The following is a 27,749-nucleotide window of genomic DNA, read 5'->3' on the forward strand; positions in this document are numbered from 1 at the left end:
AGATGTTTCTATAGAGAAAATATCTGCTATTTCTTTTCAGATTGCATCAATCAGTCTCGTGCAAGGTCATTGAGCAGCATGCAAAACTATAATGTACATGAAAACGATTTGCAGAGAGGCTCTAATTACTGTTGAGTACTTGGTATTGAATTCCCCTTAGATTTGATGGTCTTCTAGAGAACACCTTGAGATTATAATTTAAGGTATATATTTTTAAACTCCCATTATTTATGTCTTTGATCATGGTTATGAATTTGCTCTTATTTCCCTCAAAGTCATAAGAAAATAAAACCCCATAAATACCTAAATCAGTGCTTTGGCAGATTTAAAATGAGTTATAAATGAAGGGAAATTGCTTTACAGACCTCCACTGGAACGAGATTTGTGTTTATTCATAGTCTAGTTTATTTCAAAGGGGGGACACTAGACTAAAAGCTATTAAAAGATTCTGTTGCATGTAAATTGTCCAGGTCAGAACTTTGATTTGTCAGGTTTTATTCATATGCATATCCAAATAAGAAAAAAGAATAGCCAATGAGAAAAAACAGGTGCCAATATGGTGCTCTCGACAGTTCTGTGTTAAACAAAGCTATTCACTGCCTTTTCCCAGGATGTGGTAATGCACTGGAAAATCTATGCATGGGGCTTTTTGTTATAAGGGAACAGTAATCCATTTAAGCAGCGATAATACAAGTTACTGGCTGGTAGTGTGACTGGGAGCACATTGTGACTCCAACGGGCGGGTACAGCATGGTTCTCTGGAGAGGAATAACCATGGTTACCTGTGGTGCCGTTCCCCACAGCCACTGAGGAATAACACATTCTGTTTTCATTCTGCTTTAATTCCATCTGGGTGAATTGCTTAACTGTAGAGCATCCTTACCAAGAACAGAGTGCGTGTCACTAGGTTAAGCGCTAACACTGAATACTCTTCAAATGAGATGACCCTAGCTATCAGTAAATATATCCAAAAGATCCCACCCCTGAATCAATGTGAAATATCCATGTTTAAATGCTTCTGTTTTTTTTTTTTTCACATAAAGGGAACCCTTACCACTGTATTTTTGCAGTTTTATCATGCTTTTCCCATGGTTATACTATGCATTTACCATAGTTTAATTTACCAACCTGGTTTGTCATGTTTATTAATATGCTTTACTATACCTCACTATTATTAACAGTGCTTGCCCATGTTTTAACTATGCTTTATTTCACTTTGCTATGCTTTTACTATGGGACACTTTTATAAGGGAAATATCATCTGTATTGAGCTTAGTTGCTTCCTACAGTAAGCTTCCAATCAAAGTAATTCATCATATGTGATATAATGACTTATGCCCAGTCAGAATGGCAAGAGAATGTCCTCTGTCCTCTTAACTGTCTAACACACATACAGCATTGTATGTGTCAACGTGTAACTGCTGTACTGGTGTGTTTTATATACAGTACAAGTCACTACAAATTCGAAACTGTTGCCAAACCAGAACTAGTTTCATTCACTTGCCTTGCTACAAATCATGCAACTCTTCTGGCAGATACTCTCCTCCAGGTATATCAATCTGGCAGCTTTAACAGCGTTTCAGGGATATTAAAGGATTCAAGAACACTGACGAACATAAATCTGTCAGGTGTGTCAGAAGAGTTATATGTAAGTCTAAAAAAACAACCTGCCCCGCATCCAAATCATAGGCTTGACACAAATGATGGCTGTAAAGCTTCGGAAATGTACAAGTGTCTTATTGTACATTACAAAGAAGCCTTCCATCATTTCTGCAATTCGCACTTTAGATGTGTTCCCATCCCAAACAACCTGATACATGCTGTGGTGGTTTAATGTTAAGTGAGCATTATCTGCTTCCCAATTTCATGTTCAACACAAAGAGAGTTTCAGAAGAATCAGCCCGGAGCCGTAATTTTTGATCAAAGCTCTTTGTGTCTTTGGAACAGATACAAAACTAATGAATCCACATAGCAACACCAATGTGTGCTGAGCTGATTCACTTCAGCCTCAAACTCCCTACCCTTGTAAAAATGCCACGATGGTTGTAATTTATGAAAGGGGGCGCTGGGCTGCAGCCACTTATCAAAGGCTTATCTTTTCTTCTGCAAGAGTGGGATGTTGTTTATGTTCTGAGAAAGTGTTCTGTGAAAGTCAAAACTAAAACTGTTTGCTACCTCATTGGAGGCTACATGCTTAACTGAGTTTGCATCTAATTTCTTGGCAGTTCAGGTATCGGTGTCCTCAAACTGACTTGCTTAACTTAGCAGATGAAGGTGGAGTTTTTTAACTCAAGCATTTCACAATAATTTGCATTTGATTTCTTGGTTTTGTGTGCCTCCAAATGGAATCCGACTTGTTTAATTTAGTAGATGAACATCAAGGACTCCCTGACTAAGTTTAACTGAAGCTATGTGCTAATGTGATGGCTGGATCTCATGTGTTTGCTGGAGCCCTTTAGTTTTTTGCCAGCCTGCCCTAGTCTAAAGTACTGGCATTGAAACTGCTAAGAGATTTGATCAAGTAACTACAGTATCTGTTCATGGCATCACAGGTTTACAACACAGAAAACCAATCAAAATGGATGCTTTAGTCCAAAGATGGACAGAAAACTCTAGTCTGAAAAAACAGGACATTGCTGTAACCAATCCAAGTTTTGGTTTGGCCCAATCTGATCATGCTGAGCTTCATTTACAGCCTTTGGAAAGCTTTAACCCTTGGAACTGTACAACAGGTTTGCAGCTGTTCCAGCTCCTTGTGGAGGGGGCTGAGCAGACGGTTTTTAATTGGCAAGTCCCCACACTTTCCAGTAAATATTATACAGGGGATAAAAATGCACTGGGGTCTGTTTTAATTGTATATCCTTAACTTGCTTGAGCAGAGAAAGACACCCTCAACATGAGCTTTCCTCCACTTATTGTTTAGTCCATAGTCTTAAGACTTACATAAGAGTCGGTTTTATATAACAAACTATAGCACTTATTATATCTTGGATGAAAATGTACAATGCATTTTCTGAACAACTGCAATTAGCAGCAATGTCAGTACTTATGTTAAGATACTGAATGTAAACTTAATATTGATTTATCTAATTTGGTATTTACCCAGCGTATTTCTGATAACACCTCTGACCGCCCCGAAGGAGTAGGCTGACAAGAAAACCCTTAACCCCTTAGAGTTAAATACTGTCACCTCTGGAGACAAAGCCACAGAGGCTATAGTGGACACTCAGTACTGTTGACATCTCACACTGGGTTTCCATGAACAATAGGATTCCTGGATTATTCATTGCAATCACCATGCAACTGTTACAGGATCTCCTTTATTGCTGAAGACCTATAGAGATATATACTGTATATTTGCACCAGTCAGACATTTCATCTCCAGATTTATCCATTCGCACAGTGCATTCCAGATGTTGCATTGACTTGTACTGGGCCCTCGGGCAATCCACTGTTACTCCTCTAGCCACTTCTTTATAGTTCAGTGGAGGCAGTCGTCCAAAAACTCTGAGGAAAGTGTTAAAAACAGATGTCAGAGTTAATCATTTTATATAGGTGGGGCACATGGCAATTTGTACATCTGCACTTTGTCATGGAATGTGGATGCTGCCAGCGAGCTGTAAACTCTGACTTGCACACCTGATTGTTCTCCTGTCCTGCTGATGAAATACGGTTTATTTATTATTTTTATTATTGACAAATGATTTATGTCAAATGTTGTTCGACGCGAAAGAAAAGTCAGTGGGTCTCAGTCTCTACTTCAAATCAACAAATAAAAAAACATGATGAGAATATTTTGTCGAAGGCTGCTATTTCGAATTTTCTTTAAGAAACCTAATCCCTGAAACATGTCGATTAGTTTGAGATTTAATGGAGCAGTACGCAGGGACCCATGTCTGGACCAGTTACTAACTCTACAGCTGCAATGAACAGATAGTTCATTTTAATTATATGTCAATGGCAAGAGTGTTAACCCATCACTAGAAGCTGCAAGTAATATCCCTGCACACCATCGAAAAGTGAGTTTGCTTTTATTTTACACAGCTCTACTAAACATGCCACAAAGATGTCTTAAAACAACTTTGGTAGCGCCGCCCGGGTGGGGAGGGTCTAGGTCGACCAGGGTGTCCTCGGCTCACCGCGCACCAGAGACCCCTGTAGACTGGCTGGGGGCCTGCCTGTAAACTACCCGGAGCTGAGTGGTACTCTGATGCTGTAGCTCCGGGATGGGTGCATAGCGAGCTCTCCCGAGTCGGTGTGGGTGTGGCAGCCATGAGCCAGGTTGAAATAAAAATAACTGGATATTTCAAATTGAGGAGAAACAATATAAAAAATAAGTGGCGGTTCTAAATAAATAAATAAATAAATAAATAACTTTAGTTGGGTTTTTTTTGTTGTTTTTTTTTTTTTAATTGTGTTATTAATTCCATGTGGAAAGTCACTTCTGTTACAGATATAATTCAGAAAAGCTCTGTCAAAATGATGATCTTAGAAATTATTAAGAGGCTATATGTTTGACAATGATTCCCGTGACACACAAAACACAACTCTCTTAAAGAAAACCCTCACACCATGCTTTCAGAGCTGTCAAGTTAGTTATTGATTATGACAGCGCTAGTGCTGGTCTACAGCACAGGGCTCCCCTTATTATTTATAGCTCTGAAAATTCCCAAGCCCAGTTTCCTTAGGCAATGTGGTTGCAGAGGGGACAGCTCTAATAAATGGTCTTAGCGTGCGAAAGTACAGAATGTTTTTAATTTGGTAAGTGCGGGCCCTCCCTCCGATTCATGGCTAGCTAGGCAGCTGCTTGTCTGCACAATGAGCAGGTACAGAAATCTCTCGTCGGTCTGTCTGCTCGAATTTGTCAGGAAAAAGGAGTTGATTGCATGCTCACTTTTACCTGTCAAGAAAAATTGCTGTGTTTTTTTTCTTTTCACTCCTGCCTGAAGAATTCTCTTGAAAGTTGTAAAAACAGAAAAACAAATTAAAGGCTGAAGTATGTTTTTTTTTTTTTGGATAAAGAAACGTCCTTTATTTCTTACTTTACTGTCTAAATAGCATACTCCTTTTTGACAGGTAGAGGTGAAAGGATTTCAGCTGATCTTTCCACTTGATCAAACAAACAGGATTAGTATTAATAGGCCCTTTCTGCTAACATTCCTCTGAAATTAGCCGTGTCACATCTAGATTACGTTAACCACAGAGCCACACGCTCTCAGCGTTGAAACCCTAACAGCCTCTATTGTGTACATCAGTTTCCCCTAGGCCCAAAATATACAGAGAACAACATACCTAATATTAATTTCCTCACAGCAAATGAGTGTGGGCCTGTCTACATGTCTTTACTCATCTAAAGTACCAAATATAAACTGCCTCGATTCTAGCCATCACTGAATGTAAAGTGAAATAATAATTCACGCTGTGCGTTAGTCAAAAGAAATAAAAATGTTGTCACGTTTCAAGCTTGGGTGACTTAAACCATTACCAGTCTGCCAAGAGCTCCTAAATGAATCCAACGCTGTACCAGCACATGAATAGTGCACTTCTTCTTGTAAATCCATTCCCAGTTGGCACCCTGGATGTAGATTTACTGATTTTAAAATGATAAAACTGTAGGGCATACCCCCGTAAAAAGAAATAAAGTATTTAACCTTAAGAACTTTGGCTATCATTCACCACGGTTTCTTCCTATTAAGGCTTTCCTCTACAGGACTTCTCATTTTATTGTGTGCTTTATATTTTAATGATTTATACGTTCTATAATTGTTTTGCTTTTTTTATCCATGTATATGCTCCAGCTGTAATAAAGATTGTTTTAGCTAGGTCTGGTGAAAAAAAATAAATAACAAAAAATTCTTGTCATGTGTTGACTAGTGGTGTAGGTGGAGCTTTACAGTTTTTTCACATCAGGAAGGGGGGGGAAACAGACGGACTTGCAGAACACCTGTAATACATTTACAGCAGAGTGAACCACTTAAGTATGGAGTTTGAAGGTGCACTGACACTACACAGAGTCATAACAGAGAATAAAAAAAAAAAAATAACACAACTATTTAGCTCTGGTGGTGGGGAAAAAGAAAGAATTTGTATGGACCTGCATATCTCTCTTACTTTTACCCCCAGAACAACATTACAGCTAATCAAATACCCCACACTACTGAGTAAAATTGCTGTCAGAATCGTTAGTCCAACCACAAATAAATGAGAGGTAGAAAGCTGGAGAGAATCCCCCCTTACAGTCTTAATATGTTACACCTACTCCACCACGTAGGGTCATAGATATCTGGCCTGGCAATATGATAATAAATGTGTGGTAACATAATGAGATCTCAATTACATTTTCAATCTTTTCTGTAAACAGAAAGCCAGGAATTGGCTCAAAATAACTGCAGCTTTACTGTACCAACAGTTCCTGCTATATTTATTACAATACCAAAAATAAATCAAAAACATTAATTCATTCTCTCTTGTCCTCTGTTTTACCCTTTACTCCTGCGTTATAAAACAACAGTGTCAAGTTTTCATTGAGAAGAGTACAGAAAGTGAACAGGCTGGATTTCGTGACAGGAGGAAAGTGTATAAAACTGATGTTGGATTAATGACACACAGTCGGGCGGGAGCCTTGCTGAATAACAAACTTTTAAAAACACAATAAGGCACACAAAGTTCTTTAAAGATTGCACTTTATCCAAATGCCTTATTATGGAAAAAAAGGACTGAAAACAATTATCAGCAGTCTAAGGAGAAATCCAAGTTGTTTCTGTGTAAACTCGCATCACCTGATTAACAACACGTCAGTGTGGATCTCCATCGAGATAACTCTATGGAACACGATAGATGGTATATGGAACAATACATCAAACACATGAAATGCAAAAACCTTTGAAAACCTCTGAAAACCTCTGAAAACCTTTGAAAAAGATAACAACTCCAAAAGGCAGATCATTTGTAAAACTTAAAAGCAGGCATTTTATATTTAAAAAAAAAATATGTATTTATAGCTACTCAAATGAGGGGTCTAGCATCCAGAAAAAGCAGGTCTGGTCACTCGAAATAACAGCAACCCAACCACCATTTCCTCCTTCCTAATTAAAAAAGAATAATTCATAAGTGATCCATAAATATATACTGTGCAAGAACACACTTCTGTGTTATTTGTGCGTGGCAGCTTTATTTATTTCAAATAGTCTGTATTTGTTTAAAGTTTTAAATATTTGTCAGATGTTTTTAATTTCAAGAAGTTCTTTTTGGAACCCAAGGGATTTTCATTTTTCAAGATATGAAGGGGGGAAGCTGACACATTTTCAAACACAGAGGAAGCAATAGAGATTCATACGTGTGTGCTGTACAGCAGAAGCATTTTGCATACAGTAGCTTTTGCTAAACAGAGTAGCATGTCCGTTTTTTCAAACAACCATTATTTTAGCAAAGCTTATTTTGAGGATGTTCTACTTTAATAGTTCTAAGCTATCTGGTTGCTATAAACCTACATACACTTAGAATGAATGTTTATAATAGACAGTGAGGTATTAAACAGCCTATGTTTATACTGCATAGCACAGATGGCATTCAAACCCCTGCTTAACATTTGGAATGCTCACGGTAAAGCAATGTTGGGGATAACCACTGAAACAATCCATTATTCTACATAAGAAATGTATACTATTTCACATACAGAATATAACCCATTTGAGTTGTGTATGCCTTACAAATTGCATTCCATTTCCAATTTAGAAAGACATTCAAAGTTGATCCCTTTACTGAAAATGATTGATATGATATATCTTTGCAACTGACTGATTTTGAATCATGTGAAGTTGTTTATTTCAGTAATGCTATACAGGGTTGGATGTTGGCAGTAATGGCAGACAATGTATGTGGATTAGAGATAACACTTTCCCTCGGAAAGCAATGCCCAATCTCAAGTGATATTTTACGACTGAGGTATCAGAGACATCAAACGTTGTCTCTGCTACCTGCTTTGTAGAGCAACCAGTATAACACAGTAGGACAAAGCAGGTTGGCCAGTCAATATGGTTAGTCAATAGAATGAAGGGCCAATAACATATAAAATGAAAACAAGGCAGGGGAGCGCTCAGAACAACAGTGTGGTCCATGCATCTGTTTACATGGCCTGCTGTGCCACTTCCAAATATAAAGCAGTAAATCATCCCTAGACTGAGACAGTTTTTATGCCAGAGTAATTTATGAGTTCTTTGGGAAAGCATACTTTTGTTCTACCACGCACCTCAAGCACTTAAAAGTATTTTACAATGGGTCAATGGAACCATATCCATAGGTCCCCATGCAAAATGTCTGAGCCAAATCTAGAACAGAGTTATAATAACAGAGGTGGTGGCCAGAGAACAAATTATAACCTGGAATAATGACTCCCAGTGCTAGCTTGAAGTGTATTTGTGAACTGCTCTCATAACAGGGTTACATACCCAGAACTATTTATTAGAAGAGCATTATGGTATAGTATGGACCAAAATTCCTAGTAAATCTAGCAGCTTAATTTTAATCTCTTGCTGATCTACCTCAATGGCATGGTTCCAGAGTCTGAGGCCAAGCAACTAATCATTGGACTCCAGTCCCAAGTCATCTGGAGCCAGCCTCCCAGCAGCATGCGTCAGTCTTGCATATGCAGAGTTTTGAAATTAAAGTCAGCCAATCGAACACGCCCTGCTGTCTGTGTTAAAGGGATTTTTATATTCAACATTTCAATTCTTATATGTTTAATATCCTAGTCCCATATTTGTGTTCTGTACGAACTCCTGTTTTTTTGTAACAACTGTTAATTTTATAAAACTAGAATCAAAACAACTATATATATATATATGTATGTTTCAAGTCCTGTTAAGCTCTCTTGTGTTTCTCATTTTGTAACATTAAAAAAAAATAATGTTCTCCTTTCAAAAAGTTGAAGTTAATTAAAGAATGGGGGAAACGATTTGAAACTATGTCCCATTATTTATCATTCCTACTAAAAATCGAGCTTTTGAAAAAAATGTAGGGATACAAGCTGGGGATACAGTAGAAAGCATATTTTTAGAAGCAATTTTGCTAGAATAGTTAGTAAGCATGGCAAACAAAAAGAATCAAGAATCTTACAGGACACACATAATATAATTTTAAACAAGTAAGTAGGAATATACTATGAAGTTCAGCTGTCATAATTATAACAATACATGTAAACAAAATCTTCACAGCCAGACTAAAACACAACCATTCCTATTGCTAATTCAAGCCATCATCAAATGTAAATGCCATGTAGAACATGCTCCTGGTTAAAAACACAGAATTTATTGGAGGTTCCATCAAGCTCAGCTTTACCTTCGGTATTTCAATAACAGTTTTATCAACAATTAACCACGTGTTTGAACATTTTAAGTCATTTTAGTTAACAGCCTAATTGAATCACGTTTCTTAAACTGCTTATCACTCTTTTGACAGAACAGTTATGTGTTCATTTCGGATTAAAGCTTCTTTTTTTTTGGTCAGTAGGAGACTAGACAGGAAAAGATGGGGGATTCTGGCTGACAGGTTGGCACATCATATGACGGAGACCTTGTTAAACTACAGACAGCTGGGACTCTGCAATAAAACCGCAGTCAACCTCAGAAAGACCCCAGCATTCCCTTCGTATTGCAAGCAATTGCGGGTTGGAGAAAAGCAGAATATTTGCTGCAAAATCCACAGTATCATTTACTTTTCTTCTGTCACTCAATTAATTTATTGAATAAAAACAGCAGTGTTAATCCCAGTATCCAGGCCCAGTATAGATCCAAATTATGACCCAAACCAACATATTCCCCCCTGCACTGGCTAATTCTAAAACCAACCTAAAACAGCTTCCATGCTCATTTTATATATATAGATCAATCCAGTTGAAATATATTCAGTGCACTAATCCTGACACAAAGCAGACATGTATTTATTTCTAAAGCATTAGTACTAATTAAATCTGAAGCATTTACTGCACGGCTTATGCTAATTCCTAAATATGACCCCATGTGTATTGGAATAAAACATCTGCAGGAGAAGCACTGGTACTGCTTGTGAGCCACTATATTCATGGTTGAAGACATAATATACTTTGTGCCTTATTAATAATGATTATTTGAACTTTGCTTGACCATTGGGTAGGGGAGATGCAGGGAAGCATGACACTGAGCCAGCTATATAAAACAAAAAGCTACTGGCAAGACAAGATTGCCTAGAAAATACAATAGGATGATGAGGAATTGTTTCCCTTTCCAGGAATTCCAGGAATGTCATACATTCTCTTTGCACAGGATGCCATGCAATTGAAATATTCATTCTTACTTGCTTTCAAAATACAGAGTGTCTATCTTAAAAAGTTGCCAGCTGACCATCTTCAACATTTTTGCAGAACATTGTGCTCCATTTTTCCTTAAGCAAATGCAGTTGAGTAGATAATCACTCAGAAACACCCAGTCTTTTGGGGTAAAAAAAAAAAAAACGGAATTTGGAAACATAGCCATTTGGAATGATTGATATCCGCTTACTGAAGGCATGGGAAAGGGTGGACAATGATCGTTCTAAAGCTGGTCAGGATATACAGAAATACCCCTCGAGTGCAGCTCCATGTCCAGAGGGGCTGGACAATAACATTCATCAAGTCTTTTCAGCTCGTGTCAGCTTCTGTTTGTAACAGAGGAATATTAATGTCACCACTGTAACATGAACAATTGCACACTGTCAACTCCAGCCATTTCCTAAAGCCTTCTAAATCTCTCTTCTCATTCTTTTAAAGGGGCAGTTCATATATTCTAACATAAAAGAAAAGTGCACATGTTTAATTCAATGTCAAATTGCTTTTTGAAATAAAGGGTATCTTGTTAATGTTAGAAAAATAAATCATATTTTAGGAACCACTCGAAATGATTCAAAAAACCTCAAAACTGCTGGACATATCTTTCAGAGACTTTAGAAAGAGTTGCAGAAGTACACGTTTGCCTGCGGGTTATTGGAGAAATAATTCCACCTCCACTTTCCATTACCAGATATTGCATTATATTGGGTTCTCAAGTGTATTATATCTGGTGATTACTTCCACAGTTACACACATTTTGTCATTGTAGTTGTTCTACTAAACCGTTTCTACGGTGAGCGTGAGGAGCTACACAGAGGAAAGATATATTTCCTGTACTGTACCACACTATACAAATAATGTTTTCTGCCCCAAATGTAACAACATGGTTTCATAAGGTTAGTCTTTTCAAACACTGAGCTCTTGAATAAATAACCAGTATGATACACTGAACTAGATAACCATCTAATAACCAACACACTAACTTAAAAATATGAGCTAGAAAACATTTAACAATTCACATTTCCTCCACTCTCAAGGAGTAAAGGGCAGTTATTCATAACTGGCAACTGGTAATAAAAGTAGACATTTTGTCCATATGTTACTGGTATTATAAACATTGACCTTGCTTGGGTTGTCATTCTGTTTCCTCTTTGTTTAAGCCCAGTGCTTTCCTTCATGACCAGGTTAAGCAATAAACACCAAAGCACCGTGTCATCTCTTATCAACTCACAGGCAATGAGGAACAAAACACTGCTTCTTAAAGGAAGGAAATAGAAATCACATGTTTATTAGCTTACTAAGTTGCTGTGAAATGCAATTTTCAAACGTACTGTACTATGGGCCAAGCAAAATTGGCCAGCTTTTCAAAATCTGTGTTCTGTACTGCACTGTACTCTAAAGCTAAAGTGGCATGGTCTTCTTCTGCAGTGAAAGATATGCAGACTGGCTTTAGGACCTCTGTAGATGTATAGAACAAATCTGTCCATGCATTGAGCTTTTTTTTTTAAATGTTCTCTGGGTTTCCTTGTCTATGCATTCAAAACAATCCATTATTTTATTGCACATTTTAACTGAATCCAATACATACATTAGAAGGTAAAATGTATAGGAAAAAGTAGACAATGTTTTGGTTAGTGCCTTTATCAGTATACAAGATCTGTAGATGATGCACTTAAACTAATAAGAAACCACAAAAAATGCATGATGCATGTACTATATTTCAAACTAATGTTGTCATGAAGAAAGTATGGGAACAAGGAGTCCAGATAAGAAGCTTTAAATATATTTCAGAAGAAAACTGCAAGCGTAGCTGAGTTACTAAGCCTTGCTGGTAACGGCTGGAATGTTTTGGTTTGATGGTGACCACAACGATGGTTGGGAAGGTGGGTCACACACAAGTTTTTTGGTAGGCTGTCCAACTGGTTTACATTGCTGTAACTAAATGTGTTAAACAGGAACGTGCACTGAAGATAACGCACAATTTCAACCGATCTGAAAATACTTTTCTAAAACCAGCATTGTCACTTTCTGCACAGGCATGCCCATGTGAAAACCTGCAGCCCACTCTAGGAATCGCTACTCCAAAAACAACGGCTGCTCCATCACACCCACAATTTCAATGGTGTTTTATTGACTTCAGTTTGTTTTTTGTTTATTTTATTTTCCCAAACTGCAACCATTGAAACTTTTCATCAAATTACTACCAGAAAACTCAGCATCTAGAAAAGATTACTAGAACAATGACTGAAGTTCTGAACAATAAGTACAGTGTTTTATAAAACAACCAGACAGTATAATACTGGGCTCCCTTGACATGACATCTGTGTCTTATTCATTGTCTTTATCATACTTGAAAAAAACAGGAAACTGTTCCTTTCTCAAAGTCCCAACCGAAAGTGCATCCCAGCCCCGATTATTGTCAGGTTTCCTCTTTCTGCCAACTTAAACACTCAGGAAATTCTTCACCCTACTTCATTTAACTGAAGCCATTCACTGACACTTTCACAGGTGGTGCGATGTTGTGTGATGGTCATTTGAGGTCATTTGTGGATCCCTGGAAAATTACATTACCCCCTTTAAATGTCGCACCAGAGCATGCTGGACGATTTTTTGCACAGGCTAGTGGTGAAATGTTACTGACATGCCTCTCACCAAATAACTTTCTTTGTTTCAACAGACACTTGAAAGATAAATGCAATTACCCTTACTTGACTTTCCATGAGCTTTATCTCTTTTTATTGTTGTGGCTTTCCAATGACTTTTGATGTAAACGCTGAAAAAAGAATCCTGTTACTTTAAGCTGTTTTCTTAAACCTCTACTTAAGAAAGCTAAGCACCAGGTCTCCCTGAGTGGCACATCCAGTAAAGGCTCCCTGCATGGAGTGAAGGATGTGCCCTATAGTCTGGATGTCGCCGGTTCAAGTCCAGGCTATTCCACTGCCAACCAAGGATGGGAGCTCCCAGGGGGAGGCGCACAATTGGCCGAGTCCACTCTATCTTTCTGTAGGTTCACATTGCCTTGGTCTTAATGAAGCAGGTTATGAAGAGGTCTCATTTTCAGGCTCTGAAAATATACCTCATCTCTCCAGTTTCTTTCCATACCTGTTTCATGATTAACCTTCCAGCTGTTTCATGTATGAATATCGTGAAGGTGTCCCTTCTTGTTTTAAACGGGTATCAATTGTTCAGTTGCCAGGGTCTGAAAGATGTGATGACGAGTGTTTTATTAATGTCTTATTCTATTAGCTTAGTAGGTAATCATTTCAAAGTTGCAGTTTCAATATTTGAGGTGTTTGTGAAAGGTATGCATGAATCTTGTTCAGGTCATGCTCATCAAGAGAAGTCTGTTTTTATTTCAGTGTGTGTATTGTATAAATCAAGCATAACAGCCATTAGACAAAGACTTCTGGTTGAAACGCTACAGCTTCCTTATTTCTAAAATAATGATATAATGGCAGTGATCTTGCATACATTCAATTTCTTTATCAGACAGAACCCTTTGGAATAGTGAATTGAATCTGCATATGATTCAGACCCAGAGGTTTTTTAGTAGTCTTTGAATGTTTTACAGCACCATAATAATGCTAAGGGCACTTTGATAACAGCATAACAAAACAGAGCAGACTAAAAAAGCAATAGTTTGTTTTTGGTACCCACATCGAGTCCCCGTTGTGGTTTGTCAGGGATCTCCCGTTTAAGAAGGGCATCACTGACCTGATCATCGTAGCGGAATGTAAGAAACTGCTCTCCTGTCGTGTCTTCAAGGAAGCTCCCCTGCGGAGAAAGTGCAAACTCGGGAAGGAAGTAGGCACTTTGAGACTGGCTTGCTCCTGTCTGTAAAAGAAAAAACAACTCGGAATGAAAAGACTACAGGCGGACTTCAAATAGCATATTATTGTACCAGCACAATCTTCTGGTAATACTATGATGGGATGAGGTCAGTAAAGTGACAACTTACAAACTTTATAATAAACAAGGAGACCTTTAAAGGGTCACTGCTGTTTATCACTTAATTGCCACTGGCTTCTGTAAACTCCATTATTTCCCTGACCTATTCTTATAACAGTGTTCAAGAAACTATAGCACAATACATTACAGCAATGATTAAAAAACTGAAAGTGTTCTATTGCACAGTACACAGCGCTATAGCAGCCGTTTAAGTTAGCTATTAAACAGGCCCCCTACTGGACATTTAATTACTTTACAATGTGTCAGGCCAGACTAAACTATTCTGGTACTCTCCTCTCGGAAGTTCTCCTGGTTTTACATGTGATTTTGTTGGGGTTCCTGCAGTAATATTTTGCAGGGGCAGTAAAAAAAAAAAAAAACTGACAAGTAAAGGAACAAAACTACAAGTGAATGAAAAGGAATTCCAGGAATATCAATTGGAATTTCTGTGGATTTGTGGAAATTACAATCTCGTCTATGGTTACCGTACAGTACATCTGGTTTATTGCTGATATCTAGCTATATAATGTTTCTCACCTCAATTCTGACATTAATACAATGTTTAGGGATGTCATTTTAATGTATAATACCATGCAGGAGTGAAGGTTTACTCCCAAAGAATGAGCACAAGGTCAGAGAAATAGACTAACTCCTATACTGGTTTAAAACTAAAGTTAAACTGTGATGTCACAGCCATAAATTACACATGGCATTGCTGTCTGAAGCAGAGGTGTTTGCAGATTCAGGTTTCTCTTTGGTACACAGATGGCTCACAATAGGTGTGGACCGCAAATGCACTTTAAGCTTGAACCTATCCCTTTGCCCCTGCTTCTGTTTGTTCACTCTATTTCTTCCACAACGAGACACAGAGGATGAATTCATGCTATATACACTTGAATGCTACAGAAAGTTTCACAGTACACCTTGCTCAGACACTCGGGTGGGTTATAAAGTAAAATGCATTTGAGGCACTTTGAAACAAGGATATTAATAGCAAGTTGCAGGTGTCACAGTTTGCTGAATAGCATCTGATAACAAACTCCTGTGCACAGGGTCTCAGAATCAGACAAGCAGTTCCTAAAATCTGTCCAACCAACTCAAGTAAATGGAATTTACAGAGTGAGAATATTGTATGGGTCTGTACGACACAAGCTGATATCTATCCTATGATTGGCTTCCTGGCTGTTCTGACCTGGAGTGGGTGGGAAATCAGCTTGTATTTTAACCTTAGAATATAAATAGTAAGACAGTATAGCTAAATATATATCTAGGTGTACACACTGTATGTGGCTACAAACACCTGCTGTATAAACACTGACAATACTGCTTGTGCCCTCTTGATTTATAGCAACTGACACTTTAAAAAACGCTTGTCAGGTTTCAGTCCAACTCTGTCTTAAGTAGAGTCAAGCTGAAGCAGGCAGCATACTGGAAGTGCGCACTGCTGTTTAAGTACCGTCAATACAGACAGAAACAAATCCAAACTCACTGTGGAAAGTCTACATCCCACACAGCCGTCTGTCTTTCCAGAATCAGGTTCAACGTCATGATTATACATTGGGGGCTATACTGTGTGCTATTACTGTACTAGGCATGTTTTTACAGCATTACGACTACCAACCCAGGGTTTGCAGGCCGCTCCAATTTAAACATTTAAAAATTCCTAAACATATTTTAAACCCTTGATTACCCAGAACAATGACTGCGGGATGGACATTCATCTTGGTTCCTGGCCTGCGATGAAGGGTTTCAGCAGAAAGCATCACAAGCGGGATACTCTCAGGGTGATTAACGCTGCCAATACTGCCTCAATTACCCTGCAGATTTCCTGATGTGTTCTATCCACTTAGTAACTGCGGCTCGAGTTTAAAGAAGCAAACCCTCACAATGATTGTATCTGTAACAAACGAGTAAGACAGGCCCATCTTTTTGTTCTCGCTAGTCCTATACACTGTGAGAGCTGTAACCCCCAGCTCCAACAGAGTACATATGAGTAACAGGTAGTGATTGTGAGCCATGAATCTTGAAGGGAAGTGTTTCACGGTGTTGAGCTGAGCTCATTGCTTCAGGCAAGCTAGAAATGGTTGGCTTGAAATTGAAAAGAAAACTTGAAGGAGCAAAATTTATGACAAAACAGTGAGCAGGAAGAATCAGTAAGTTATAAGTGTTATTATACCCTACACCCCACTTTGTGGGCATTTATTAACATTCTTTTATTACAGATTCCCGGTATCCTAAAGTTTAACTTTAGTTTATTGGTATAATATCCCGTTTCAAAATGGTCCTTTAGGTATAATGTCCTAGTCTTATAAGCAGCTTAAATTACTTCACTCCCCACAGCACTTTAAAAGTCCAAAGGATATTGTCGTTTCTAGAGGAAGCATTGGACCGCATGTTGGTATTTTAAGACTAATATGCAGCTAAATGTTGTTACCTTATACCCTTTGATTAGGACATGTCAGATTTGAAGCTATGAATAGAGATGTGTTACCTGTTGCCATAATAGGCAAGGCCCTTCAGTCTATCTCATTTCTTTGCATTAACAGTTTTGTTTTTGGGCAAGGGGAGGTTATTCAGAGAAATATAAATACAGGCCTGCAAATACATCTCTCCATCCAATTTTCAAACTGATTTCATAAATAAGTGCTGTTATTTTGTTAACAAAGTATTATGTGGGAATCATTCATTGCCTCATTGAAAGCATAAGACCTATCGTGAGTATATCCCCTTTGGATTAAACTATTGCTACTACCACTGCAATTACCAACATTTCTTCAGTATTGCTTTTTACTTGGAAATGTTGACAATGGCTAAGCGGTGGTGGTTGAGTCAGAACTTGCCAGAACATCATTCCGATACTACTGTCTATAGGCAGCAGCGGAGCAGTCGAACCTAATAGGAAAGCTGAGTCATATGACTCACATCTCCCGCACATATGTCTGATTCAGTCAGCAGTCCTCTTGGTGCAATGAAGAGAGCATTAGGAACTATTACAAAGTACTTCTTTAAGAAGCTGGCGATGACGACAGCAACAGTGCATTGACTACGACTGCAGACACATCTGGCTTGCGTGTTTAGAACTGAAAAGTTGTTCTTGTTCACATCATTTCGGGCGGATGGTTAAGACCTATTCTTCTATTCAAGCTCCAAGCATAGGTGCCCATTATTGTTGAGCACATCAGCTTGGCATCATCCATTTGATCCAAAGAAAGGGCAGTGGGAGTGAGCTGCTATCTCTGTGCCCGCTAGCCACGTAAGACTGATCTATCCTCCCGACAGACACTTCTCCCCAGATTGCTTTTTCTAGCCTCTGATCCAGTCTAAACACACCCCATCTGCAGATCAAACCCCTGACCTCCCAACCAATTCACAGAGGCTTCTAAAACCACCATACCATCTACTTGGCCAGTATCGGAGATGCTCTTCTGTATTTCTGTTCTGAAAAAAATAAATACTGTATTATATATCCCTTTGGTGATGACATAAGCACACAGCGGAAATATTTGGTGCATATTTCCACTGTTCTGACATCACTTTGAACACTCTGACCTAACTGCACACAGGATCTCCCCAGCAATCCATAAGGCAACCCAGAAACATAAACCTGAAAAAATAAACACTTTTTAAATTAAATAAACTCCATACAGGCTTTCCATACTTATTACAAGATTTGTTTGTCAGAATTCCATTCCAGATGTATATCCCCCATGTATATATTCCATTACACTTCAGAACAAATAAGATATAATGTCTGAATTAAAATGCTTTAGAGCTTTGATCTGGGTGCCATATGATCCCAGACCAAACTCAAACTGTAGCCTGCTTCTTACTTTACACTGTCAAAAACACACTGGTAAGCGATACATCAACCTTGGTGAAATGGGTCAGTCTCTTTTTCAGTGCATATTGTCCAACATCTGGTCACACATGCTCAAGCTGTGAAGGAAACATCACAGCTGCCTTCAGGAACCGCGCGCTTCGTGTTTGTGTTTACAAACCTTTAATGGGTTGATAATGTTTCTATAAAACCTCGGTTCTCTGGAGTTGCAGCCAGCAGACTCTTAGCGCAGTACGTAGATCATTAAATCTCTCAGAGTCAGAAGAACGAATAGCGTGCCGCTGAGCACAACCAGGCTATATCAATTAGCAGGAATGTAACGCAATTACAGAAGCAGCTTTAATGCCCAGACAGGGACTACGCAGTTGATTATGTTTTCTATAATCAGTTAAAGAGTGGAGGAAATGCATATTTGTATTGATTTCTCTTTATTCTCATTTGAAATGTTATGCCTTTTTTTGTTATACTTTCAGCACCTGTGCCTTTGAATTGAGAAGCCTTGCTGGCTTGATCTCTGTCATATAGTTAACCAGTGTTATCCATACACTCAGGTTTATTGCAGAAGAACAAGCAAGCATTAAGAGTAGAGAGTCTCTCCATACCAGCACTGTGATTGCAGAATATATATAAGCCAACACGATTCACAGGGGCACATTCAAGAGATATGTTCACCTCTTTTCCCACAGTTTTCCAAGTGCCCTACAATAGCTCTTACATGATTCTAAATGAAGAACAGAATGGCTAAGCCGGTTAATATGCATGCAGTAATGTCAGTAACTAGTCTGTTTATTAGTTAGAGGAGTGCTTACCATGCTTTTAGAATGCACCAGAGCAAATCCAAAAAAAAACACAGCCCAAATCCCAGAGTTGATTTTCAGGGACGGTCAAGTGGAGTCTAAACGTTTGCAGATACCCAGAAGCAAATAAACACGGCCTGTTTCCTGAAACAATTAGAGACACTTTGCAAGATGTTCTGTTTGACAAGAGGTAGAACTCTAAAGGAGCCCAGCTGTGCAGGAGTTGCAAGTGGAGGTACACCAGGCATGGAGCATGCTGAGACAAACAGTCAGCAGAGGCAGACTCTCACAGTTGCGAGAAGCTGCTGTTCTATAGTGTCTCATCCAGCCATTGTCTACATCTGTACAAAGCGAGGTCTCGCCAAGAGTGTCGCCTACAGGTTGGGTAAGTTCCACTGTATCTATCAAGAAAACCGTGATGTCTTATATTATTTTATTCATACAACACTGTATTGATGGTTATCAATAGATTAACATTTTTATAAGCAAGAAGAAAAGTTAGGCTCCATCATTAAGGGACCTGACAAAATCTAGACACCCTTATTAGAGCAATGGGATTGTCTCTCCAGAGAGAGCCATCAATGTTCAGACAGTGCTCACTTGATCAAGGGATATCATATTCAGCCACCCCAAAATCTAACAGACCAACTAGGGTACAATAAAGCTTGAAATGACCTTGTGGTGACAGCTGGTCATTCAGGCCAGCTGCTCTTTAAAAATAACTGGTTGGAGCAGGGGCAGAACTTTACTAAAGCCTGTGGAAAAAACAGAGTACAGCTGTGAGAATCAAATTCACTGCAGCACATTTAACAGCCCTATCATCCTCCATGATTTAAGCCACCATTGTGCATGACTCAAAATAAAGAAAAAACAGGCTGTGTCGACATGCACCCTTTTTTTTACTGTTTTCCTTGGCTACCTTAAAGCCCTTCTCATGCCCTCAAGTCAAGCTGGGCTTTATTGCCAAACTCTGTGTCAAGGGTAAGAAACCGCCCGGCTTCCACCACGCCTCTCTCAAGTCAACAGCAAGCATCTGTTATTCGAATCATATGGCCAAGTAGAAAAGTGACATGCCAAATGTCCATCTTAAAGAGATTATATGTCTAGTAGGGTGTCCCCAAAGGCACTCTAACATAGGGTTCAGATAAGAGAGATGAGCCACTTAGTTGAAATATGACCATACTGACAGATATGTGCCTATGGCCTTTGGTCTTATGTTGAAGGATATTTGTTAATCAAGCAGTGGACACAAGACCCATACGGTATACTGGGTTCAGGGGACTTCTGAGGGTAAAACAGCTGTTTCAGGACTTATCTACACACTGGCTGACTGGGCACTCTGCCCAGTATCAAAACAACATTCTAACAATCAGAAGAGACGAACAACTTGATGAGTGAAAATCTAATAATACAAGGGCACTTCTGTAGTAGAACACTTTCCTTGAACTGTATAATTTAAGAACATGGGCTTGTTTTATATTTTATTTGAATTTGTTTCAAACCCAGCCAATACAAGCTACACCCCAGTCAGTGCGTTCCAAACACTGGGGTGACCTCCCATAGGCCAGGGGGCCTGCCAGCAGGTCCAGTTTTGCACAGGTCCTGCAAGAGTTTTTTAAAGGGAGAAAAGAAATACCCTGCTTGAATGGTTTTGCTCCAAATGATCAGTTTGATTAGTCTGATCCAGTTTTCTCTACGTTTTAAAATGCAGGCTTCTAGTGCTAGCCCAAGAGTGAGCTTCCGTAAACAGGCTGGAGAGAAAGCAAACGGATAACAAAAGAGCCCCCATCCTGAGAGTCCTACCCAGGGCTCTTTGAAGGTGAACCACACTGCTGAGGACATTCAGCGATATTTAATACCTTCCAGGCAGGGGCCCTGTTCTTTGGGTATTGCGTATTCAAGTGCTATTGGACAGTGACCGTTTCTAACCCCACAAGCAGCAACGGGGGCAGTATTTTCTATAAATCCAACCTGCTTCATTTCAAACCACGCCGTGCAGACTTTTTCCACTTTAAATGGCAAGACACAACATTACTCTCATCACCAGGATTCTGCAGCATAACAGTTGTTTTAAAAACAAAGGAATTAATTGAGAAGAAAACACACCACTAGTCATTAATTATGAGGCTCCCAATGCTTGGAATACTTTTTCCCCCCATCACTCATCCTCCATTTAAACTTTACAATCAGATAACTCTGCTACTCTACTGGGAGTCAATTCAAAGAAATGCATTTCTATAGCTTTGCGAGCGACCCAGCAAAGGAACACATGCTTTTTTTGGAAATGATCACTGATTGCACAAGCACTCTAAGAGGGATAAAACACTAGGGGAATGAGAACAGCAACCCAGACAGTCGAGGCAATTTTAGGCTTCCCTGTTAACATCGCACAGCCCGTAGAATAGACAGAATGGAAATAATGCACACACTGTAACCATCTATAACAGAGTCTTTCACACAACAGTTGTTCAGGACAGTGTCTCGCAGCCAGGCAGCCGCTATTGTGGAGCCGGAGGGATACACCGGCAGCAGTGTACAGTAGGTGTCAGGCGAAGAGTACCCATATTTCATCCCTTTAATTCCTGAAGCAAGAATGAATCAAGATTCTTCAAATTCCAGACTATAACCTTCTGACCAATCCCGTGCTTCCGTCCTGCACAGACAAACAACCACCAAAAGAATGACACCTTTCAAAATTCACTCTATGGCCTTCGCAATGCAGGTCAAAAGACTTACAACTGACTCATTGTTTGGCAAACCTAATTCATTTTAGAAGGTGGAATTTGAGCTTTCCTTGTTTTTATTCTAAATTGTGTGTGAAAACTGAAGCTAAAGAGTGATGGCTATGCCCACTGTGTGTTCATACACAGACTCGACCCATGGCAAACATTCCCACTCTCCCCGCAGTCGTGTCAGCCAGAGCACGGCTTTTCTTTTTTTTTTTTTTTTTTTTAAAGAGCAGCTGTTCAAACATGCTAGGACTGTAGACTGCTACTGCTTTCTCTCTTTAAATAACACTGGTGAGTTAGAGCACATTCACTGGACAGCTATTTCCACACAGGGCTGTGCACTCAGCATACAAAACAACAAAACATAACAGGAAACTTTCCTTTAAACCTGCTCTATAGTAAACGTGTTGTTTCATCCTATTCAACATGGATATGTTGGGATATAGATTGGTGTAAGGGGGCGTCACTCAAATTGGGCAACAATTCAAGGCAACAGGACTGCACCATATAATCACAGAATGGCCCATGTAAGCTGACAGATGGTTATCTGATATAAACTGTAGTAATTTAAGGTCCTTTTGTGACACTGATTACCCCAATGACCCTGATGAGAACCGAGGCCACATATAGAAGCTACCTCTAGCCTCACATGCACCATGACACTGCATTATGATTACACTAGGTAGCCTCATGGCAATTTGTCCCTGCGATATCAAAGAAATACATGAATTTGAAGAGGCAAGCTAAGTTCTTGTTGTTACTAATACTAATACTATATACCACACTGAAGTAAACCTTTGCAAGAGGGGTGAGCCATTCTCTACTGGGAATTGCAGAAGCTGCTGGCATGCAGGCACCCAGCAACAGTTAAGAATTGTACATGCAGTTAGTGTTCTTGGTGGTCAACAGGTTGATTTTTTTTTTTTTTTAAATTCACAGGCAAGGGGCCAAATTTGAAGAAGTGCAGCTTTGACCATGTCCAAGCCAGAGCGGTGTTTACCTGTTCATACACTAATAAAACCTTTCTCCTTGATCGGACAGACAGATCAGACCTTGTCTGTGATTTGTTAGGTCTGCCAGCACTCATTCTTTGAAGTCCCTCAGAATTCCACTCCCCTTTGAACAATGCAACAATTAAAAATGGAAGTGTCCATCTTTAAAACAATGCTCCAAACTTACAAAAGCACTTAAAAAACACCCAACAATAAAGGCAACAGGCACTAAATTAATCCAACATCTGCTTGTCATAATCCATGCACTAATCCAACCGTAAAATTGCTGTTTCAACAGCTGAACCGCCTCGTCTTTGCTTTGACTTTTTTTTACTTCACTGCAGTACGTTCTTTCCATCATATCTTCTTTTCCAATTGAAGTGTGTTATCTTGTGTTGGAGATCCAGAAATACTCGCAGTACAACTGAGAGATAACTAGGCCAAGTGTAAAAAAGCTCACCACCCTCACAAAATGACCACTGGCATGAATACAATTATTTGTAGTTCCTCTATTATCCAGACAGAATCAAACAACAATTTCAATATAATCAATAGATTCTGAAGGCAGTTCTCTTGCACGTTTCATTTCAAACAGTCCTTTTCAAGGCTCTCTGGGTGGCATCAAACTCAACCACAAATGCAATTTTTGCAAGTCTCATAATTCTAATGGTAGTCCTTTAATAAAAGGCACATGTGTGCCATACAGGTTTGATTTCTGAACAATACATAGAAATTTAAAACAATAATAATAAAAAATAATAATGCCAAAGTCTAACAAACAAAAGTTCTGGCTAAGAAATATCAACCACTGTCCAAATACTTAATGCTCTCAAATATTTTTCATGGTAATAGTGTTGTATAAAAGTAAAAGGCTCTATTAAAACATGTTGACCTATAAATGTATTTCACCTACTTTCTAGTAAAAAAATACAATGCTTCCAGTGTTTCCATTATGTATCCTATGCTATATATTTTATGCTTTCTTCTGCAGAGCCATATGACATAACTTTAGCCTTTGGCGAAAACCAAAAGATTTGAGGCCAGGGTAAACTGAGTTTTGTGGGCTCAACCTGGCCCTCCCATGGATACCTCAATCCCATCACACAATGTTCTATAAAGGGACGCTATTGAGTAGGTGCTGAATGGCAGCTGTTCAACTCAGCATTGAAGAACCACTAACACCACGTTTGTCTGTAGCCAGTGTCACTGGCCCGCAATATGAAAGCATTTAGTATTAAATAAAATGTGTTCTTAGATAATAACAGCTGCTAGTAAATCTCAAAACATCAATGTAAGCAAGAGTAAAATGGCAACATGAGAGTGAGACAGAGATAAAGATAGAGAGTCTATAAACTAAACAGATACCAGTTTTTAGAAAATCTGGGGTCAGCCGTCAGAGTGCAATACATTTATATCATAATTTAAATAGCTTTCCATTTGCTGCTGCTGCAGTACCAGCAAAACATATTGCACTGGGGGAAGTTCAAATGACTCCCATTGCAATAAAAGTACAAATATCTTGCCAAGAGAGAGCTTCCAGTACAGCTGATAAAATGCTCATCTGCTTTACAAATGCCAGGGGGAAAACAAGTACTGGGAAAAGAGATCTTCTAAATAGAGGCTGCAAACCACTGCAGATAATCATTGCTCAAGAAACTACAATGAGCATCAATGGGAACAGTTTTAAAAAAAAACTACTTTTAACAACAATAAAAAATACTCCAGGAAGCTTGTAAAAACAGGCAGAGTACTCAACTTGATAACCTTAGTCAAAATAGACTCTACATTTTCCAACATTACAAAGCCCATGGTCTCACCCCGTTCATTTAGAAAATTATTTATGTATATAGGATAGATGTCACCACTGCCACCACTAGAAATTTATGGGCCCGGGACAAGTTTCTAAGTCAGACCCCCTGACCATTAATTGTTCCTCTCAGCTGTAAAAAAAAAAAAAAAAAAAGTGCCCGGGCCCAGGCCAAAATTCCTGGTTGTCTGCCTGTCGACGGTGGGCGGCACTGGAAGTCACTAAGGCCTTCTTTTGGCCCACGGCTGACTTGAAAAACAGTTCTGGAAGACTTTGTGTTTTTTATGTCAATTGCCAGTTTGGTGCTTGTCTACAGCTCTTATCTTTTACAGCGTAACTTGGCTTGGCTTTAACATTCACCCAGTGTTAAGGCCAGGTTGTTGTGGGCAAAACAGATGCTTATTGAACCTCTAAATCTTTAAAATATAAGAACCCATATAATTAATGCGTTGAAGCTTTGTGAATAAGGGAACAAACTATGAAAACATGAAACCACTTATTTTACTATGAGAAACGTTTTTATTTTCTAGAACGATACATGCCAATACAGATGATACCAGAGGAGGGGGTTAAGTTTAACTTCTAATAGTTAGCAAAATAAATACCCCAAGGGCATCCTGCATTTCACATGCATGTAGGTAATACCACACAGGTGATATAAAAGAATAGTTACCATAGGTTTGCACTGCTGGACTACAGGAGCAATTCAGAGTTTCATTGGTCCAGATAGACTACAGCACAATGACACAGATTTAAAAATATAACTTTGATATGTACAACGGTAAAGCACAATAACATTTGTTCTTGTATTTCAGTCCAAAATGACTGTCTCACAATAATACTTTTTCCTGATGGCATGTCATTGTACCTTGAAAAAACAGCTGGCTTGGTATTCTGTTAAGCCAATATACCAGTAATGCCAATACAATGAGTTTCCATCCAGAACACAAAAGAAGCAGTAAAACGTGCCCCAGTGTTTACTGTCATGGGCACAAACAACACATTGCTATTCTGTTTTTCAATCTCTGCTATTTATGACTCCTATAAAGCTTCTAAAGCCTGTGTCTTGAACCAACAGGTGACACTGAACTAATCCTCACTGAGCCTGTGAGATTGCCATGATCAGTTAAGAGTTACACTGCAACGTCGTCCAGTTGGCATAAAAAGATGTTCCTGACTTTTTTTTTAACTCATTTCCAGATTGTTTCCATGCATGCAGCTTCTGGTATAAACAACATCAACACTAATGGATGGAAAGGTCTTCAGCTGAAAGCTAGCTAGCTCTTATAACACTGCAATTCGACACTCCAAATCAAACAGGGGAGACGTCCTTACATTCCTGGAGATGTTATTCAGCGTCAAACGTATTAATGCATACCATTAAACCACGTCCCTCAAAATGTGCAAACATTACCAGGAATTCAGTAGTCATATTTCCAAATAAATGTGCTGAATTAAATTAATAAAAAAAATAAGTGTGTATGTTTATTTTACTTGGAAGTTAATGTAGTAATGAAAGTGATTCCAGTGAAAAAGAATGACCCCCGCCCACACACACACACGAATTTGAATTGCAGTGAAAACAAGTATGTAAGTGAAAGTTGAAATAAAGTAGGGTACTAATATAATAAAACAAATAACTCAAAAAGAGAAATGGACAAACAGCAAAGAAAGCATGTACTGCTGTAAAACCACATGCTTTTATGTATGTATTACAGGGGTGGAAATAAGGCACTTATTGCATAGCAGTTTGATTCACTCCTGGTTTGACTATGAGTTTAATAAGACAAACCTGAGCTTAGCACCTATACACGGTGGCTAATCAAGCTCACAGTAAAACCTGGAATGGATAAAACTGCTTTCCAATGGGAGTCTTATTTCCACCTCTGTATTATCCACCAGAATCACAAGGCACTCACCACACTGAAAAAAAAAAATATATATTATATATATATATATATATATATATATATATATATATATATATATATATATATATATATATATAAAAATCTGTTTTTTGTCGTCTTACAAATAAATATATGTGTTGTGTTACAAATGTAAGACCCCCAGGGATCCACAGATTCCAGATTGAGAAGCACTGTTATATCAAAGCTGTGCAAAAAAAAACATTATGATGGAGCAACTAAACTAAATTGGCCAAAATGTCAATGAAAAGTGTGATCTAGCCATTGAATTGCAAAATTAAACACAGTGGGGGGAATCAGAAGCCCTGTTTTGTTTTGTTTTTAACCCCTCATGTGGTTAAGATGCACTCTGTCCACACAGTAGAGTAGTTGTGGCCAAGCTGCTCCCCCCTAAGTCTCTTGAACAGAACCCAACAGCTATGTTTCAAGTGTTCTTCAATCGGGATATCCATGAATGCATACTGTTTAATGTTTAGTGGTTAAGAATATGGCATGTTTGAGTTTGAAATAAATGGCACAGCAGCTGTAGGCATGCCAGAAGTTAATAAAAAAAGGTTTACAACAGTAGAAGGTAAGCATCCAAGGCATATAAAGATTTTTTTGGTTTTGTTTTGCATAATTACTGGAGGGGGGTTTCAATCATAAAGATCTTAATCTGATCCTTTTTATAAACTCAAGATTCACCAGAGCCTTTGGCAACACCCTCTTACTTTAACAAGTAATGCTCTTGTGGTGACATGCTTTCTGGGTGCAACAAGGGCAGTGCAAATGGGAATGCTTTCTTGATTTCTCCCCGTTATGTGCAGTATGTGTGCAATCGTTGTTTCAATGGCTCTCCAGTTTCAACTTGCAAACATTCACTAGGAGAACCAGTCTGCTACTGCATATAATATTTATCGAGGGCATCTAAATGAAGCAATGAAATTACAATATGGGGCTGGTTTACAAAATGTTAACATCTCATTCCTGTATACAAGTTTACTGTGGTATACAAAGGTAAAAGCAAAGCGTGGTATACCACAGTAAATGCATGGTGATGCACCAAAAGAGACGGTGATAAATCCCAGATAATAACAACGGTAAAAACAGTGAACCAGGGTAATCCTTTATAAGGAAGTAAAAGCACAGACTGTAAAAACATAACAGCTACCCTGCCATGCGTGGATGGAACTACTGTTATATCCATATAGGGGCCCTTATATTGAACCAAGATTCTGTCACTTAAAAGAACTGGAAGTGCTGTGGATCTGGGGAACTTACTTTTAAGCCTTAAAGTTTGAGGTCTGGGGGGCCATTAATAATGCTAACTTTCATGTATGAGTAGCACAGTATACTATAAATTAAGTTCTAAAAACCTATGAATACCTTTCA

General features: G+C 38.7%; 1 protein-coding gene across 5 annotated transcripts in view; it reads right to left on the reverse strand.

Annotated features, from left to right (window-relative positions):
• LOC121298852 (ADAMTS-like protein 3) overlaps nt 1–27,749 on the reverse strand; it is a 126,964-nt gene that overhangs the window by 94,409 nt on the left and 4,806 nt on the right. For all 5 annotated transcript variants that reach the window (XM_041226103.1, XM_041226101.1, XM_041226104.1 and 2 more), the window contains one exon: nt 14,054–14,173. In XM_041226103.1, the coding sequence (XP_041082037.1) occupies nt 14,054–14,173 (120 nt within the window). The remainder of the gene's footprint in view (nt 1–14,053; nt 14,174–27,749) is intronic.

The sequence above is a fragment of the Polyodon spathula genome, chromosome 24, assembly GCF_017654505.1.
Source record: "Polyodon spathula isolate WHYD16114869_AA chromosome 24, ASM1765450v1, whole genome shotgun sequence".
Lineage (NCBI taxonomy): Eukaryota > Metazoa > Chordata > Actinopteri > Acipenseriformes > Polyodontidae > Polyodon > Polyodon spathula.